At 51.1% G+C, this 17,153-nt stretch overlaps 7 protein-coding genes across 7 annotated transcripts; 2 read left to right on the top strand and 5 right to left on the bottom strand.

Moving 5' to 3' along the window:
• Positions 1-733: 733 nt before the first annotated feature.
• Positions 734-1,875, bottom strand: Aud_000606 (uncharacterized protein; the record flags this gene model as incomplete). The annotated part of the gene is made up of 2 exons (XM_043286113.1): positions 734-1,606; positions 1,690-1,875. The coding sequence occupies 2 exons, from the start codon at positions 1,873-1,875 to the stop codon at positions 734-736; spliced, it is 1,059 nt and encodes a 352-aa protein (XP_043142048.1).
• A 979-nt stretch (positions 1,876-2,854) lies between these two features.
• Positions 2,855-4,385, top strand: Aud_000605 (telomere maintenance protein PBP2; the record flags this gene model as incomplete). Its single annotated transcript, XM_043286112.1, has 3 exons — positions 2,855-3,364; positions 3,418-4,297; positions 4,363-4,385. The coding sequence occupies 3 exons, from the start codon at positions 2,855-2,857 to the stop codon at positions 4,383-4,385; spliced, it is 1,413 nt and encodes a 470-aa protein (XP_043142047.1).
• Positions 4,386-4,639: 254 nt separating this feature from the next.
• Positions 4,640-5,407, bottom strand: Aud_000604 (uncharacterized protein; the record flags this gene model as incomplete). The annotated part of the gene is made up of 2 exons (XM_043286111.1): positions 4,640-5,130; positions 5,221-5,407. 2 exons carry the CDS (start codon positions 5,405-5,407, stop codon positions 4,640-4,642), a joined length of 678 nt encoding a protein of 225 aa, XP_043142046.1.
• A 504-nt stretch (positions 5,408-5,911) lies between these two features.
• Positions 5,912-10,448, bottom strand: Aud_000603 (FG-nucleoporin NUP159; the record flags this gene model as incomplete). The annotated part of the gene is made up of 3 exons (XM_043286110.1): positions 5,912-9,549; positions 9,601-10,294; positions 10,362-10,448. 3 exons carry the CDS (start codon positions 10,446-10,448, stop codon positions 5,912-5,914), a joined length of 4,419 nt encoding a protein of 1,472 aa, XP_043142045.1.
• Positions 10,449-11,061: 613 nt separating this feature from the next.
• On the top strand, positions 11,062-12,026 carry pup1 (proteasome core particle subunit beta 2; the record flags this gene model as incomplete). The annotated part of the gene is made up of 3 exons (XM_043286109.1): positions 11,062-11,187; positions 11,270-11,317; positions 11,382-12,026. 3 exons carry the CDS (start codon positions 11,062-11,064, stop codon positions 12,024-12,026), a joined length of 819 nt encoding a protein of 272 aa, XP_043142044.1.
• A 337-nt stretch (positions 12,027-12,363) lies between these two features.
• Positions 12,364-14,712, bottom strand: Aud_000601 (uncharacterized protein; the record flags this gene model as incomplete). The annotated part of the gene is made up of 2 exons (XM_043286108.1): positions 12,364-14,333; positions 14,397-14,712. 2 exons carry the CDS (start codon positions 14,710-14,712, stop codon positions 12,364-12,366), a joined length of 2,286 nt encoding a protein of 761 aa, XP_043142043.1.
• Positions 14,713-15,277: 565 nt separating this feature from the next.
• On the bottom strand, positions 15,278-16,047 carry Aud_000600 (class I SAM-dependent methyltransferase; the record flags this gene model as incomplete). The annotated part of the gene is made up of 2 exons (XM_043286107.1): positions 15,278-15,975; positions 16,044-16,047. The coding sequence occupies 2 exons, from the start codon at positions 16,045-16,047 to the stop codon at positions 15,278-15,280; spliced, it is 702 nt and encodes a 233-aa protein (XP_043142042.1).
• Positions 16,048-17,153: the final 1,106 nt, after the last annotated feature.

The raw sequence follows: 17,153 nt of genomic DNA, 5'->3' as shown, positions 1-17,153 counted from the left end.
GGAACGTGACAATAACGATGATGTTGTTCCGGATCCCAACCATCATAACGTGTACAACGTCTCGGACGACGAGGACGAGTTCAGCGATGGCGATGACCTATTCGTGGATCAACTGGTATCGGTTCAGGAGGAAGACAAGGTTGTTTCAAGTCGATACTTCCCATCACAGCCAGGGGCGGAATCCGAATCACCCGATGAGTATGAAGACACCCAGACTAACCGTTCCAAGAAAAGAAAGACTTCATCCAAGAAGCGATTCCATCGCAAGAACGCTACCGGGTCGAGTTCAAGGACGAAAACACCGCGACCTAGAAAGAAGCCCAGTGCTCACGTCGACAAGCGCTCTGCTGGTTCCCGAACTGGGTCCAAAGCAAAGAATACGGCCAAGAGTACTTCTACCAGCATCGGAATGATGCCGCCCTGATAACTGCCTACGGTCTTTTTTCTTCCATGTTTCATTTATGGCATTAACGGTATATTTCAAAGACCGAACATTGAACTTTTTGATGAGCTTTTGATGTATCTCTTGCATTTTCAGGCGTTTTGCCGCCAGTGGTTCCGGAATCGCTTCTGATTTGAAAAACGTGGTCTTTGCCAGTTCCAGATTTCTTACTGGTTGAGCCGCTATATATTCGTGGGGATGGCGTCTGATTGTTTGACTATTTCCCAGGTGTTTGGTGAATTGTGATATCATTTATAAGCTGGGGGATGTAGCGCGGTACATGTAGTCATCTTAATCGACTAATGAGCGCCCAAAATCAATCAACCGCAGCTTCCTGGCATCACGCGGATGGAATTGAGCGACCTTGGCTCTTACTAGAAAGCGTGAGGCCGCTGACTCGTGTGGAAGGTCTATGTAGGAGTAATCCGCATCTAGCAGAGCAGTAAGAAGAGCTAGCATCTCAGCCGCCGCCGCCTCTCTTTTGTTCATAAGGGTTAGCTGTTCGTTGCCCTCCTGCGCAGATTGGCGACGAACAAGCTCGTCAATCCGCTGTTGGCCACTATCCGGAGCCCCCACGGCCGGGGACTTTGGTTTCTTAGGCTTCCCATGGCTAGTGTAGCCCGCTTTCAAGGTAGCGTCTGAAATTTCCATTGCATCTCCGACAGTAGGGCCGCCCAGATTTTCTGCAGCGAGCATTGGGGCAAGAGTATCTTCGACAAATTTATAGAGAGAGGTCTTCAGCTCTTCTACGGTAGTGTCTAGTTTCTCGATCTTTTGCTGTTGCTCTTTGATGAGGTCATGCGCAAGCTGCGCAGGAGTTTTCGGGACTTGACTTGACTTCTCTGCGTTTAGCCGCTCAATCCTTTTCTCTAACCCGTCTCTGATCAATTGCGCGTCGCGTAAATTGGCTTCTTCCACTTTCAAGCGCTGACGGTCCGCAGACAGTTTCTCCGCCGTCAGTGAAATGGAGGTCTTACTCTCCTTGACGAGACGAGATGCCTCGTCAACCGCAAGTAGAGAAGGCAACGGCGAGCCTGGACCTGGCAGTCGCGTTTCCGATTGCAGAAGAGCATCATACGCTTTCTTGGCTCGGCGCACGTGTGAGACGCGAGCCCAAGGATCTGCCCCAATATGAACGAAATCTATCGTGGTGGTCATGCGTAGCTGTTCCTCCTGTCAGTATTCCTCATTCATGCCTGACGTCTCTTGCGACAGTCGGCTTATATGCCAGGCGCTCATTGACGTACCTTGCGGAGCTCATCTTCATGACGTTTGACTTGAGCCTGTAGTCCCGCCAACGTCTCATCCAACTTGCGGTTGTAAGCGTCGAAATTTGCTGGGTTTATCGGGTGTTCGTTGTAGAACTCCTCCGCTTTTTGGCGCTTTTGCGCAAAATCTTGGATTTTATCAACGATTTCCTGAGAGATATCCATAGTGGTATTATTTATTCCTGTGAAATCCTGATCTGCGAAAGAGTCTATTGCTTGACTTTACCCCAAGTCTCCTTATGTGCTTCAGGACACCCAGCAACTGAACGAAGACTTGTCTATGATGCTACTAATAACAATTGTCGTGCCCATACCAGGATGCCCCATTCTCACGTGACAAGATCCATTTTGCTAGCCCTATGTGGCCTAGCGTGACCCCGTGCCGCCAGCTTGCTTCACCTCTTCTTGCAACATCATCTCTTCATCGCTACACCTGGAGGACGCTTCTTGATCCATCCTCATCTCTGTCTAACCTCGTTCACTTCGTTCCCGTCTTTTGTGCAGCTACAAAGCCAAATAGCTGCTGCTAGCTGGTTCCTTCAGTCCTTGGTATTGACTCCAGCTGTGACGAGTCCCTTTTGCGCTATTACTGCGTGGCGGTAATTCAGCAGCCTCCGTGTTGGGAGACATCGCGTTTTTTTGCGGAGGAATTGCACGTCTCGATTTTTGGCAGTTGCTCAAGGCTTTAGTCTGCTCTAATATTGCATCGTCTTATCCCCAACGCCCTATTGGCAGCCTTCGAGCACGTCCGGATTCTGAGTTCTCACTACCATCACCATCCAGCATCACTTCCTCTTCGCTTCATCGTACCCTCCTACCTTAGCACCGCTTCATCTTGGTGAAGCTTCCTGCTCCAACAGCCAACGCCCGTGATAACCCAGCCTCTTCACATCTTCCTCGTCGACTGTCATTCCTCCACCAGCCTCTGCTCTCTTCACTGTGCACGAACACCAATTTCCCTAGTCATTCCAAGCACCAGATTCCCTTCCCAGTCGGTCGCCTGCACCAGCAAGTTTTATTGGGAACTCCTGGTGTACATAGTCGGTCAGTTCAGGCAGAAGAAAGAAAAAAGAAAAGAAAAGAAAGCTATTCTCTTGACACTTCGCCTTCTGCGTAAGTGAAGCCAGACTGCACTGTTGACGCAATGTCTGCTTCTCCATCCGCACTGCAATCGACCAAGCGTCCCTTGGAGGATCCCTCTTCGCCGTCCGGACCGAATGATCAGCCAGAAGCCAAGCGTCCTGCTTTGGACAAAGTAGTAAAGGGAGACGAGTCGGAGGCCTATACGGATGCCAAGGCTGAGCCTTCCGCTGTACCAAGTGCTGCCGCTGATGGCCAGGGCGACACTGTTGTTCCCGATGCTCCAAATGGTAAGGGTGCATCCACGGAAACGCAGCCAATTCAGTCAACTGCGTCTCATGGCGAGCGCGCTACTTCTCAGCCCGAACAGCAGCGCCCACAAGACGAGTCCAGCTGGATTCACATTCGCGCTGTAATCTCCAGCCAGGAAGCTGCCACAGTCATTGGCAAGGGTGGAGAAAACGTATCTCAAATTCGTCGTTTGTCTGGAGCCAAGTGCACTGTCAGCGACTACTCCCGTGGTGCAGTTGAACGTATTTTGACCGTGAGCGGCCCACAGGATGCCGTTGCCAAGGTTGGTTTTTTGATCTATCATTCGCTGCGTGAAAGGCCGCTAATTCCAAGTAGGCGTTTGGTTTGATCATTCGTACATTGAACAATGAACCTCTTGATGCCCCCTCTACCGCCCAATCCAAGACATACCCTCTGCGTTTGCTGATTCCCCATCTCCTTATTGGCTCCATCATTGGCAAGGGTGGTTCCCGCATTCGCGAGATTCAGGAGGCTTCTGGCGCCCGCCTGAATGCATCCGATTCGTGTCTTCCCTTGTCCTCTGAGCGGTCACTTGTAATCCTCGGCGTTGCCGATTCTGTCCACATCGCTACCTACTACGTCGCCGTAACCCTCGTTGAGCAGCTCACTGAGCGCTTTGGAGGTCCTGCAGCCTCGGCTTATGCCACTCGCAGCGGTGGCCCTGCTGGCGCCGTACCTGGCGGAATGCAGGTCGTCCCGTATGTTCCACAGCCCGCTGGTGGTCAATACGGCCATCCAGAACATTTCAAGAGACACCATCCCCACCCCAATCGCGCTGCTGCAGGCGCTTATGGGGTCCCTTACCTTCACGGTCAGCCTGCACCCGCGCCTGTGGCCCAGCCCGCTTTGCATTATGGCGCTGCTCCCCATGCCCCTTACGCGGGAGCTGGGCCCCATCAGCCTGCTCCATACGGGGCACCGCAGCCTGCTCAGGCACGCGGCGCCCCTACCCCTGCCACACCTGTTGGAGGTGTTATGCCTGGTCAGCCATTGACTCAGCAGATTTACATTCCCAATGACATGGTTGGTGCCATCATCGGAAAGGGTGGTGCTAAGATCAATGAGATCCGACACCTTAGTGGCAGTGTCATCAAGATCAATGAGCCCCAAGAGAATAGCAATGAGCGCCTGGTGACCATCACCGGAACCCAGGAATGCAACCAAATGGCTCTCTACATGCTTTACTCGCGACTTGGTTAGTACTCTCTTTTAAGCACTTTGACAGTCAATATTAGTGCTAACCGTTGCATGGCTACACAGAAAGCGAAAAACACCGCATTTGAGAAGACTAAGTTTCAATTCCCTGTGTCCTGGAGCAAGCCGATCGTCTTATGTCCCATGCAAAAAGTCTACTAGGTTCCTTGGAGGCTTTGATGTTTCGTCCGGGTATATTCTGCGTTGTACTTTACTTCTTAAGGCGCTGTCTTTCCCTCTGCGTGTCACTTCAGTACTCATAGTAATCCATGTGATCTCCTGTTTTGGCTCCTTGTGCTCGCCCACTCTTACAATCTAACGCAACATTTTGCTTCACGAGGAATCAGATCTTCTTGAAGCTGACATGTTTCATGCCCAGTCCCTGCACAGCAGGAAGCATCTTCTCTCGAATCGGCTTAATGGACTCCTCAAACTCCTTGGTCTCCCTAGCCGCCATATGGGCGTCCACGCTCTCCCATCCCACCGCAATAAGATACACGAACGCCTCCCCAGACGGACTCTTCGGATGCTGGAACGTCCCGGGCCGGTGGACCTGCGCCATAGTCCAGGACTTTGGCCGCGATTTCTCAGGCAGCTTCTCTGTCAGCGCCACGCGAAAGTTGATCAGATCCGAATTGAGCTTCTTGTGCTCATCGGGATTCAGCGAACTGGGGTAAGTCAACGTCGCCAGCTCCGTGACCGGGTTCGTGGTAAAAGTCTCCGTTTCAGAGGGGGATGGGTTAAGCGTTGTGTAGAAAGAGAGGACATCCGAGTTTGGTTCGAGGTATGGGGCGAGGAGATCTGCTTGGCATTTGGCGTGGGAGTCTTCCCAGACTATTTTCCCACAGAACCATTAGTCCATCTCCCGATAGATACAAGCTAGTGTCAAGTTAAAAGCTCTTTTGGTTTTTTGCTAGGACTCACCGACTGCCCACACCACGACATTCTCGTCCTCTACTGTCCTCCCCCATGCGGAGCTCTGATGTCCGCTTTGTTGTTTTGTCGCGGAGAAGATCTTGCATAGGGATGCGCCTTCCTCGTTTGAGTGGTCTTCTGGTTTTACGGAAGATTTCAATTTGAAGATGACGAACTCGGTGAGTGGGACGACCATTTTGTTCTCTTGATGGGATCTGCGTTTAAGTGTGGTTTGGAAGTGCAAGTTGGATGCCAGGGGATGTGAATGAAGTGTGCAGGTCTATCAAGGTTGTTTGTCAAGTCTATTCCCTGGGCTGGCTTATTATCGCTGTAAAGGAAACGAGAAGAGAAGCTCGATCGGGTGCGGAGTACCTCGAGGGAAATTGAAGTTGTTTTGAAAGTGCAGTTGATGTCACTGGTGGGGATGATGTCAGTTCCTCTTATTCATGAGACCCAACTTTGGGTATAGTATGGAACTACACTAAAAAAAACATAAGCAGCATCTTCGAGTTATCATGAGCAATGCATTTAAGGCAAGAGAAGTTTCAGTCGTTAACTTGATATTAAAGATAGCAACAACTGAACCAAACCATACCTGAATCTATGTACAGACAATGACTGTTGGCATTGCTCAAACCACGCCATGACACCTTGTTTTGCAGCCCAACAAACATAGAAGATAGAATATGATACCTCAGCCCTACAAATCATCCACACCCCGGACTTTGGACTTCTTTGCTTCAATCACCTTCTTCAAATTGCCAATAATATGTTGCCTACGCAACATCTTGCTCTTCCATTGTGCCGTCTCCTCCTTGGTGGCCAGTTCGCCAACGCCTTCGATATTCCGTAGCCGGCTAGCCTTGGCTGACCCGTTGATGCTTGATCGGAATCTACCTGCGGAATCTGGAGTGTGATACGCACTGAGAGGCCCGTCGATAGATCCACGAGAACCAGGTGTCGTAGGAAATCTCGCCAACGCCTTTTTCGGTGTGGCAAATGGGGATCCCTCCCGGCTGGCCGGAGGACCTGTTGTATCGATCCCGAGCTTCTTCAACTGAATTTCCAGAACATCAATATCGCTACTCTTGCTCTCCGCCATGTTCATCATAGTTGCGATTGTAGATGTCACAGCTTCCACAGTGGGGCGCTTCGTTGGCTGGCGGCTGCTGTCTGGCCGAGGGGCTTCAGCGATCTTGGCCCTCAATATTGATACTGCAGATTCCAAGTCCGCCAAACTTGCTTGTAGATTTGTAAACGCAGACCGGAGGTCTTGCTGGCGGTTCGCTTGCTCCGCGGAAAGAGGCGCAGAAAGGATCGCAGCCGTGTCAGTATGAGCGTCAAGGGTCTTTCGAATGCTTGCACATTGGCCTCTAAGGGTGAGAATGTCTTTGCTCAGTAATTCTCGGCAGGTCTCAAGCTTCTCCTCCACTTGTTGCACCCGCTGCTCCTGGAGAGAATTGGCAAGCATATGCACCGCATCGTCCAGCTTTTCGATTTCGCCGAGAAGCACCTCCTCGTCTAAAACGTCAGCTGGGTGATCCGTCTTCAAGGTTTGTATCCATCTCTCGGAGTCCCGCGGAGATTGTTGATATAGAAGGAAGGATGACAGGGCCCGAGAGTTGATGCCTAGCGTATCAATCATTGAGTTGATGTCACGGTATAACTTCTCGATTTGACCGGGAATTCCTGGTTTTGTAGTTTGACCCATATAGTCCTGATGTGGCAGGAAGGGATCGAGTGTTGGAACAGGCTCCAGTGGTCGAGCAAGATCCGCGCGAAGTCTCTCATCCTCGTCGTCGTCGGAAAGGGATAATGCCTCTTCCTTCTCTCTTTGTGCTTGAATATTCAAGCGGGCCTGCTGTTCACGGGCGGTGCGTTCCGACTCCTGTTGCAGACGTTGATCGCGCAGAGCTGCCTCGGCCAAAGCAGCCTTGCGGGCAGCAAGCGTGCTACCCGGTATTTGAGGAGCACTGGCCGATTTGTGGATCTGTGGCTTCAGCAGGGTTTTTGGGATGGCGCCTCGCACTGGACTGGGCGACCTCGGGGGTTCGCGGTCGACATGAGTTTTGGGCGGGAACATGGGTTTAGCGATCTCCCCAAACAACTGTCGCTGCGGTTGTTGCTGCGGGGGCCTAGAAATGCGGGAAAACAATCCTCCAGCGGGACTTTGTTCGGAGATGCCAGTTCCAAAAGAACTCTCCGGTGAAATCTTCGGTGTCTGGCCAGTGGTTTCTGGCTCTTCCTCTTCTTCATCAATCTCATGGGTGATTTCCTCTCCGCTATCGGCGAAGTCAGATTCATCAGCCTCCTCACTCGGCTCTTTTTCGGACTCATCCACGTCTGATTCTTCAGGCAGCGCACCAGCCTCCTCGTCAGATGCAGCAGGCGACTCAAGAACTGCTGGTTCTGGAGGCAAAGGAGCCTCGTCTGCGGCAGGCTTTCCCGCCTTGCCTTTGATCTCACTTGTAAAATCAGGTGGGAGCGGTGCTTCCAGTTTGACATCTTCGACCGAGCTCTTAGAGACATTTGAAGATGCAGAGGTATCGCCTGGGCCATACGCAGCCCTGCTTGTTGGGTCAGGAGGGAGAGGGGGTTCGGCAATGGAGATATTCTCCGCCTTGGGCGTTAAGCTAGCGACAGTTGTCTTTTCCGACTGTGGAGACAGGGGACTGGTGACCGGTTTCTCTGCAGCGACGTTTCCGAACAAGGAGAAGGTAGACTTATTTGTTTGTGTGGCTTGAGGTTGCGTCTGAGCACCGAACAATGATGTCGTCTTTGAGGTATCGATTTTAGAAGGGGCGCCAAACACTGATGCTGGAGGCTCCTTTGCTGCTGGTTTCTCGGGTTGGGCGACTGCAGGCTGATCTTCGATATCGTCCATCGATTCTGTTGGCGGACTGGTCTTATCAGGTGTGGACATCATATCGTCCAGAGACGTGCCAAAGGAAAATAACCCAGATGCCTTGTCAGGCTTCGGGCCATCATTGACAGCAGTGCCGTCACCCTTAAAAGTGGAACCAAGTACGAAGCCGCTTGAGCCACCAAAGCCACCCTTAGATTCGTCCGCCTTCTGAGGTGTGAAAGCTGTCTCAGCCTGAGCCTGGGTGCCGAAAATCGATGGGCCAGAAGGCTTCGTAAAAGGACTCTCGGTTGACACCTTGCCAAAAGGTGATTCAACAGCTGGTTTTCCAAAAGGAGATTCAAAGGCTGGTTTTCCAAAAGGAGATTCGCCGGTGGCTTTCGCAAGGGGAGATTCTGTTGCCGGTTTGGACGCCGCAAAGCTGGAGAATCCTCCTGCATTCGCAAACGAGCCAAATCCTCCTCCTGAGGCAGCGCTGGGCGTCCCGAAAGAGAGCGGTTTACCTGGTGTGGACGGTTGCCCAAAGCTTGGCGCAGCACTGGCTCCAAATCCCGACTGGCCAAACTGGGGCGTTGCGCGCCCCAGAGTACTAGGGGCGCCGAATGAAGGTTTAATCTGGGACGGCGATCCAAATGACGGGCCACTGGGAGCCGATGGCGTTCCAAAGGCAGGTTGTCGGCTACCTAGAGCGGAGGGGCTGCCAAACGCTGGGGCAGCAGAAGGTTTGCCAAACGTCGACGACCCCATTGCCGAAGGGCTGCCAAAGGCAGACTGCCCAAATGCAGGCTGTCCGAACGCAGGTCGAGTGATAGGCTGCGCTGGTTCTGCTGCTTGCGGTTGTGGTTGCGGTTGTGGTTGTTGCGGGCTTACCGAGACCAGGCCATGGTAGGGTAGCTTCTGGCGAATAGACTCTGAATATATGATCCACCAAGAGCACAGTATGCCTTCATTGTTCAAAAGAAAGAGATTGGGCAGAGGTGTGGAACTTTCGGCAATGTCTTCCCCTTGGATTGGGGAAACCACGGGCTCGGTGCTAGAGAGGTCAACTCCTAAGCCGATTACTGAAGTATCACTATTGGCCTCAGTCAAAGGGAGTGAGGCTCTCTTTGTATCGTCATTGACCTCTGTTGTTGTAAAGAGACCCACGGTGCCTTTGGCAGCGTCATCACTAGCTAGCGGCTGATCGGACCGCGTGATAAGTCCGATATCAGTAGATGCTGTAGAGGATACGATTAGGATTTCTTTCAAGTGCGGCTTGTAGTCCCTCAGACGCGCGATAAACTGGTAGGCTGGGGCGCGGTTGACACCAAATGGCATGCACAGTTCCGGCATCTTCTGAACCAGGAAAGGTGCACCTTTCTTTCTGGTGATAATATAGTATGAAGACGGAGGTGTCTGACCCATATCATCTTCGGTCGCATTTGGTGTATATACCATCAAAAATATATCATTTTCAAGCCACGCAATTGACGACACTATTCGAGATTAGTAACGGAACTCACGATGTATAAAATTGCCCAACGTACCATGACAATCGCCTTCCAGGTCAGGAGGGCGGGGTATTACGTCCTTTTGGGTCCCGTCAGGAGTTAGTTGAACTGCTGTTCCATCTGCAAGACCTGCCACAAGCTGTCTTCCTTTGTTACTCCAGCATACGGAGCTTACTCCGGTCCTGAGTACCTGACCGCTAGGTCCCCGGATTAAATTCGCTCCTTTTAAATCGGCAATCAAGAGCTCGCCATTTGCTGTGACTAGTGCGACCAGAGATGAAAGAATATCTTCTGACGGTGAAGGATTGGGTGCCATGGCGCGAAGGGTCGTGCCGTTCATCGGAATGGCCAAGGCAGGCTGCGGCCTTCCCGTCAACAGAGTCGCAGTCTGGTAGACCGCAAGTTCCGCGCCATTTTCAGTCGCTAAGATCAAGGCATTGTCACCCGAGGCGAAAGCCACATGCGTAGGTCGCGCAGGAAGGGGTAAAGTTGCTTGTGGTTCGAAGGGTTTAGTCTTGACTTTGGTTTCCCCGATCGTTGCGCCGATGGCCTTTCGCACTGCGTCCGACGACGCGATAACAAGCGAGTTCGGAGCGGCACCGGCCACTATTCCTTTGGTCGGTGCGACAGCCAGAAGGGAGCTTGTTGGAGCTGGAAGGGCATCTTCAGGCCAGGGTGTGGGAAGGAACCGGATATTGCTATCACCGGAAACACCTTTGAAGCCGACCTCCTGATTCTTGTGTCAGCAACCGACAACGGCGAGGACCATTCATATCGACGATGAGAAGGTGACGTACATCAGCAATAACATCTGGGAGCTCGGGTCCCAACTCAGCGGCAGGACCTCCAGCAGCTGGGTTGGAAGCCCCGAAATTGAAAGCCATTCTGAGGCTGTCGAGGTCAGACGAAATCGATCGAGGACGGTCGCCTAAAGATAAACTGAACTTTGGTGCATGGGGAGAAGGTGGGCTATGTGGTGGAGGTGGAAACGAGCGACGCTGGAGTGTTTGGGGACTCCGGTTGAAAAGCTTCCAGGTGCGCGCAAAAATCTTGAATATCCCTTCAAAGGAAGGGAGAGTATCAGGAGTAGAAGATTAGCGAGGCGGCCAGATTGAGTTAGCCGGACAACAGTTGTTCGGGTTTCAACAATAGAGCAATCTTTTACGTTGTCCGACGAGCAAAAGTGAGGCCTCCAGCATAATCATCATAATTTCTGGCGGAACAAAAACAGCGGAACTCTGGGCGCGTTACAGGCCTTATTGCCTCAGGCATAAGCGATTAGGCGGCGGGAGCTTCGTCACTGCGGCAGTTCCAGCTCCTCCGCCTGCCCATCACTGACTACCTAGCTCTTCAAGCTTCCCGTAATTGCTTCCATTGATTCATTTACCTGTTCCGCAACGACTATTTGATCTTGAAGACCACTGATTCTAACACAATTTGGCGTCACTCGTTCCCTAACTTGCCTATCCTTGCCTATCCGTCTCCGCGCCCGTCAATATGGTAGGCTTCGACTTCTCTAACTACAATCGCAACGCGGCTCTGCACGCCAAAGGTGTGCCTCTCCCGAAAGCGACAAGCACTGGTACAACAATCGTGGGTTGTATCTTCGATAATGGCGTTGTGGTAAGTGATGATGGAATTTACCAAATAGTCCCTAGTGATGATGGACTGTCCGGAAGCTCACTCAATCTTACCCTTACAACAGATCGCCGCGGATACCAGAGCTACGAGCGGTCCTATAGTCGCAGACAAGGTGCGTTACACATTTATAAGCTTCTAGAAGACGTGTCAATGCTAATCAGTCTGATCCTACATAGAACTGCGAGAAACTTCACTACATCGCCCCCAAAATCTGGTGTGCTGGAGCCGGTACAGCTGCAGACACCGAATTCACAACCGCCCTGATCAGCTCCAACGTCGAACTGCACTCTCTCTCGACGGGCCGGCCCCCACGAGTAATTACCTGCATGACCATGTTGAAGCAGCACCTCTTCAGATACCAGGGACACATCGGCGCCTATCTGGTCGTCGCGGGCGTTGACCCGACAGGCGTCGGTCTTTACACCGTCCACGCCCACGGTTCAACCGACAAGCTCCCCTACGTCACCATGGGCTCTGGCTCGCTGGCCGCCATGTCCGTTTTCGAGTCGATGTGGAAACCGCAGCTGAACCGCGAAGAGGCTATCGCTCTGGCTTCGGAAGCTATCAAAGCCGGTATCTTCAACGACTTGGGTTCCGGTAGCAACGTTGACGTGTGCGTCATCCAGAAGGATAAACCCACGCAGCTACTTCGCAACTACATGAGGCCCAACGAGCGTGGTGAGAAAGAGCGCAACTATCGCTTCCCTAGGGGCACAACAGCCTATCTGAACGAGAAGGTCATCAGCAAAGAGGACATGAGAAAATATGTGACTGTGGAGGATGTCTCTGGGGATCCAAATCTCATGGAGGTAGACTCGTAATTAAGTCGACGGTAGCAGGAGCTTAAGCACGATCTATCTATATTGTCTGTTGTTTCTTGTGACGCATCAAGAATCTAATTGAGGGATCAATTGCATGTCTCAATATCATACTACTGAGCAAGACTAAACTCAACAATATCCTCATGGGAGATAGTAAAAGTTCGCAGCGCGTAGTCAATTTCCGGGAGATAACTCTTCGAAAATTGCTTTGAACATCCATGCTAATTATACAGGGTTATCATGCCACCGCAATTTGACATAACGTCTCTATAATGCTGAGACAAGGTAACTATATACAGAATAAGCTATTGCCTGTTTCCCACGAAATGACTGCACGTCAAGTCATCTGTCCCCAGACCATGTTTGATCGCTTCCCGCTTTCCCCCACGCGCGGCGGCTCCATGAGGGCTTGCACCATTTCCGGTGTCTCAATTTCTTTCACGCGGTCAAGGATGTAGGCATATTGAGTCGGCGCGACGTTCAGTCCTGCTCTTCGAAAACGCAACACACCAGCATGATACATGGCGCGCACAAGTGACGGTTTCACGTGCGCGTTGTGCTTCATCAGGAAATCGTAGAGCCAGTGGACCAGCGCATAGGCACGGCGCGGGCTGATGTTCCTCGAACATGCAAGAGAAACAGCAAAAAGGTGGAGCATCTCTACGGCCAAATGAGGGTCAGGACAGAGAGCGGTTCTCGGCTCTGGATTGTAGCGCACGAGGGCTTTTTCCGAAGGGTCCGGGACACGCGGCCAAAGGTTCGATATCGCAATCTTGAGAGGGGTGTGGCAACGAAACAAACGGATCAGTGTCCAGATTCTTTGAATGTTCCCGTCTCTGGCGATCTCAATCGCATGTTTCACGAACGAAGGGTCGGTGACATCGATCTGCCGTGCCATCTTCTCATACACGGAGAAGAAATGAGTATTTGACGCGTTGTAAGCATGGATGTCTGAGAACATCTCTGCGAAAGACACTTTTGTCGTCTCGAGTTTCTCCAATGTCCGTCTTTGAGCTCGTGTCGTGCGCTTTGCTGCCTTCAATTCCACGACCGACATCAGCAGGCCGTTAGACGGTATGCCAAGTGTGTGGATATCCTTCATCAAGCTGCTTAAGAGGTCCTCGTAACCGCCCTTGTCGAGAGCAGATTCGTAAATTGCGCAGAGATCAATTATTGGCGAGTCAGTTACCCTCTGACCTCTTCTCCAAAGCGGGCCCTGAGGGAGATATTTGCTAAGAGCCCGTAATATCCAAATGCGCAAGACGATTTGGTGTCTGAATGACAGTGTTGAGTTCTTCCCTTGTGCAGATCCAAGTGACTCGGCAGTATGTTGCGCGCGCGCGTCGACCCATATCTGTGAAGAGACAACACTCGTTATGTTGTCAAGCTCGGACAAGCGGCGCTGCCACTCAAGCAAGCAGCCCATCTCCGTAGAGACCAGATACTCTGTTGTGCGGATAATAATTTCAGATGTGGCAGTGGGATGGAAATAGCCCAAGAGTTCCTTGATATACAGCCGATTGCTGCTATGCCGTGATTCCGCCGAAATTTTTAGCCAGCATGCAATCAGAATAGGCACCCATCGACAATCGGCTGACCTAGGATCTTGGGTCGCCAGAATCATGTCCTTCGCCAGTATGAAGTCGTCATAAGTTTTTCTTTCGCAAAGGATGCTTAGCCATGCATCAACTATATCCTTGCTAAGATCCTTGTGTCGATAGATATCACAACTTCCGATGGCGTCCCACATCTCCCGATGAAACCTGACCAGGAACCTGGAGTTCCGTGCAGTGAATCCATGTGATCGTTTGAGTTTAACATCCGATATAGTCTTTATAATATCTTGAAGCTCAGTGGGATGTAGGAGCCCTAGCTCCAAAGATCGAATGACGGCGTCGAACACCCGCTGTTTCCCGAAAATCGCCGCTGTAGATAAGGTATGCTCAAGAGCGCACAGATAATTTCCAGCCCCTCTAGTATTAAGATATGGATCGTCGAGAAATTCGACAACTTTCTGCATGGCACTCTCGTTATTGGCTGATCGCGACAGCAGGTGTTTAAGTATCAGACGGCTGTAGGAAGGCTCCCGCTGGAGATCGAAATTGAGTTGGCGCACGAAGATCCCGATAGCTGTAACCGATGGACGCGATTTCAGAAATTCTTTCAGTACCTGCTCACGAGAGGTTTTTTGTGACACATCCGGGAATCCCTGGATACCATTCAACGTGTCGAACTCCATCGGGGGAATGTTTTCGCTGTAGAACGGTAAAGGAGGCTCCGGAGGGTTCAATGGAAAGGCAGGCAAATCTTCGGTGCAGTTAGAAACACGATCTGTCTGCCCATGGATTTGGCACAGGAGTAGATTCTTACCATGGGCCTCCGGGTGAACATTTCGTTCCTCCCGGTCCGTCCATTTCATGTGCTCCCGCCCATTTCGTCCAAACAAACACGCAATATCTTCTAGAGGTCCGGAGCCGGCTATACCGGCCAATGCAGTATTTCGTCGCTTGGCCAGTCGTCTTCTTGCTTCCAAAGGCCCTGGCACTCGACTTTCGTAGCGTCGTTGACTGGTTGCGAATCGTCGGAAGGTTGATGCGAGCAGTTCTTCGCTAATCCACACATGGTCAATGCGATTTGTGGAAGATGGGTGTAGTGCATGCCGATAGGCATGTCTACCGAGAGACATGAGGCAACGGGGGCATTCGAGTGCAATTGAGCTGTGCCGACCTTGCGGACGTTAGCATGAAATGAAGCTTGCGGAGAGTTTGGCGTTCGAGTTCCGAGACGATGACTAAGCGGCGGCCAACCATATTCGCTTTGGGATTCAGGTCTGGGCTAAGGTAACTGACTGAAGCACGTCATAGGCATCCTATTGATATAAGCCAGCACTAAAAGACGATGACAGATGGCCATTTTATTCCCGTTAAGCCAGCGGCTGGATTCAAAACATGTCAAAGCTCCCAAGCGAAGTAAAGCAGTTGGGAATGACGACGATTCTATCTACTTAGACAACACTCACTCCAGGCAGACTTCAATATTGTTCAATGTGACTCCATTCCAGACATCTAAGGATTATATAACCAAAATATGAGATCAAGAAGCAGAACCCCTGCACGCCTTCCTGTAATGCATGGAATATTGTGAAGCCGGTGGTATCTTATGCAATGCAGCCAAAAAGTGCTTCCTCGTGGAGACGCCCCAAAAGAGAGCAGCGGGAAGGAAAAAGGACAATGGAAGTGATGACAGGGCTTTCAGGAGGATTGTTCCCCAGGGTGCGGCTTCCTCCCCGTTACCACATAGAAGTCCATGTAACTATGGACGTCACGATTCTGAATGCTTTTTCGCACATCAACCAGAAAAACTTCTATCTCCGGCTTCGACCACCCCAGTGCAAGGAGAGGTTTGTAGGACCATCCGGACAAAGCCTCTAGCCAGTTTGTCTCATTCCAAGTGCCGATTGTACGCATGTGCGGATCCTCCGGCCATGGGTTGGTGGGAACTTTAGAGATGCGTTCCTGAACGTCGACGAAACCGACTTCTTTCATCCAGCGCGCAATACGATGAGCGATGCGAAATTGTCTTGGGGGATCTGTAACCTGGCTTGAGCGCACATTGAGATCGACCCAATCAAGCAAAGCATATTCACAAAAGCCATCAGGATTCTCGGGAGGCATGGTACCATCGTCACATTTGAGCTTAGGGTCGAACTCGTGGCACTCCATATAACCGCCAGGTTTGAGATGCTTGAATGACTTGCGCAAGACATCCTTGAAGGATGGGAACGAACCAATCATATGGCCTGTGTGAATCAAGTCGAAGTGGTCTGCGTCCCATAACCAGTCTTCTTCGGTGGCATCGTCAACGAGAAAGTGAACATTATTGGGAACCTCAGTCGGTTGAACAGGTGACAGATCAGTACCTGTGATTTCGGCCTCAGGGAAGATGGATGCTACAGGAGCAATGGAAAAGTAAGAAACTGCCTGGAGTAAGCGACAATGTGGCAGGAGGAAGACGCACCCATTTCTATGGGCCATATGCCAGATCCAGTACCGATATCGAGGATTCGTTTGGGGCTATGTATGGGAGCGAAGAACAGTCGTCCATCGTTGACCAGTTTGACCATATGGTGCTGCATGTCCAATCGATCCAATTCCTGCTCATCGTTCGGGTAAATGTATGCTGGGTTTACATCAGACAACGCCGTGAAAAGAGACTGGGACTGAACACATACAGCCCTCATGGTATTTGTGGTATCGTCTTCCATTCTCCGTGGGATAGTCAGTTACACTCGCAGTCAACGACTGCGTGTCACTACAGCAGAATTCAGCGTCAGCGTACCACAAGCGATTTAATCGTCTTTGCTTTCTATACTCCTTTCCATCCGGATCGATGCCAGCTGCAGTTTCCCCAAAGACAGTAAGAAACAAGCAAGCTACTTACTATTGACGGCTCGACTCCTGGGACATTGTTTGTTAGTATCCCATGGAATATGTTGGTTTTGCTGAAAGAGAACACGCTGCAGAGGACAACCGAGTAGTAGGGCAAGCGAAGGCCAAGACATGGTGGTAATAACAGATGCCACGAGGACACAAAAGGAAAATGCTTACAAGAGAATTCGCGCCCACGGTTCTAATGGGTCTAAACATTATTCTGGGATTCTCGGGACCGGTTTCTCGTGTGGGGGGAGGGGGTAAGGAGAAATATGTAAAGTTGTAAACTGTGAAGCAGACAATTTGATAACCTTCTTGATCCTTTTCTGTTTTCTTCCGTCGTTCCTCCGGTCGGTCTATCTTCTTTTTATGACAATGTCGCCGTCTATACGGGTCAGCTGCAGTTATCGTCGAGTTGGTGTTGACGACGAGCAGATATGTTCCAGTGGGGTGATATCCAACCACCGAAGTAGGAGCCAATGTGTCAGTTGAGACTGGATATGCTCCTTTTTCCCATCTGATCTGAGGATCAATATTATTCTAAGGTCTAGCTTGCTAAGGTGTTGTCAAGTGTGCTGTTGTGCTAGCGGGCCAGTTCAGAGTTCAGCCAGTGGATAACAAGCTAGACGGGGGAAGAAGTGGGAACTGGGAAGAGGAAGAAATTTAGAAAATAAGTACTAGTAATAGTTTTCGAATG

Source organism: Aspergillus udagawae, assembly GCF_001078395.1.
Source record: "Aspergillus udagawae IFM 46973 DNA, scaffold_1, whole genome shotgun sequence".
Classification (NCBI taxonomy): Eukaryota; Fungi; Ascomycota; class Eurotiomycetes; order Eurotiales; family Aspergillaceae; genus Aspergillus; species Aspergillus udagawae.
The sequence above is the reverse complement of the archived record's forward strand: the minus strand, read 5'-3'. Positions and strand labels throughout refer to the sequence as shown.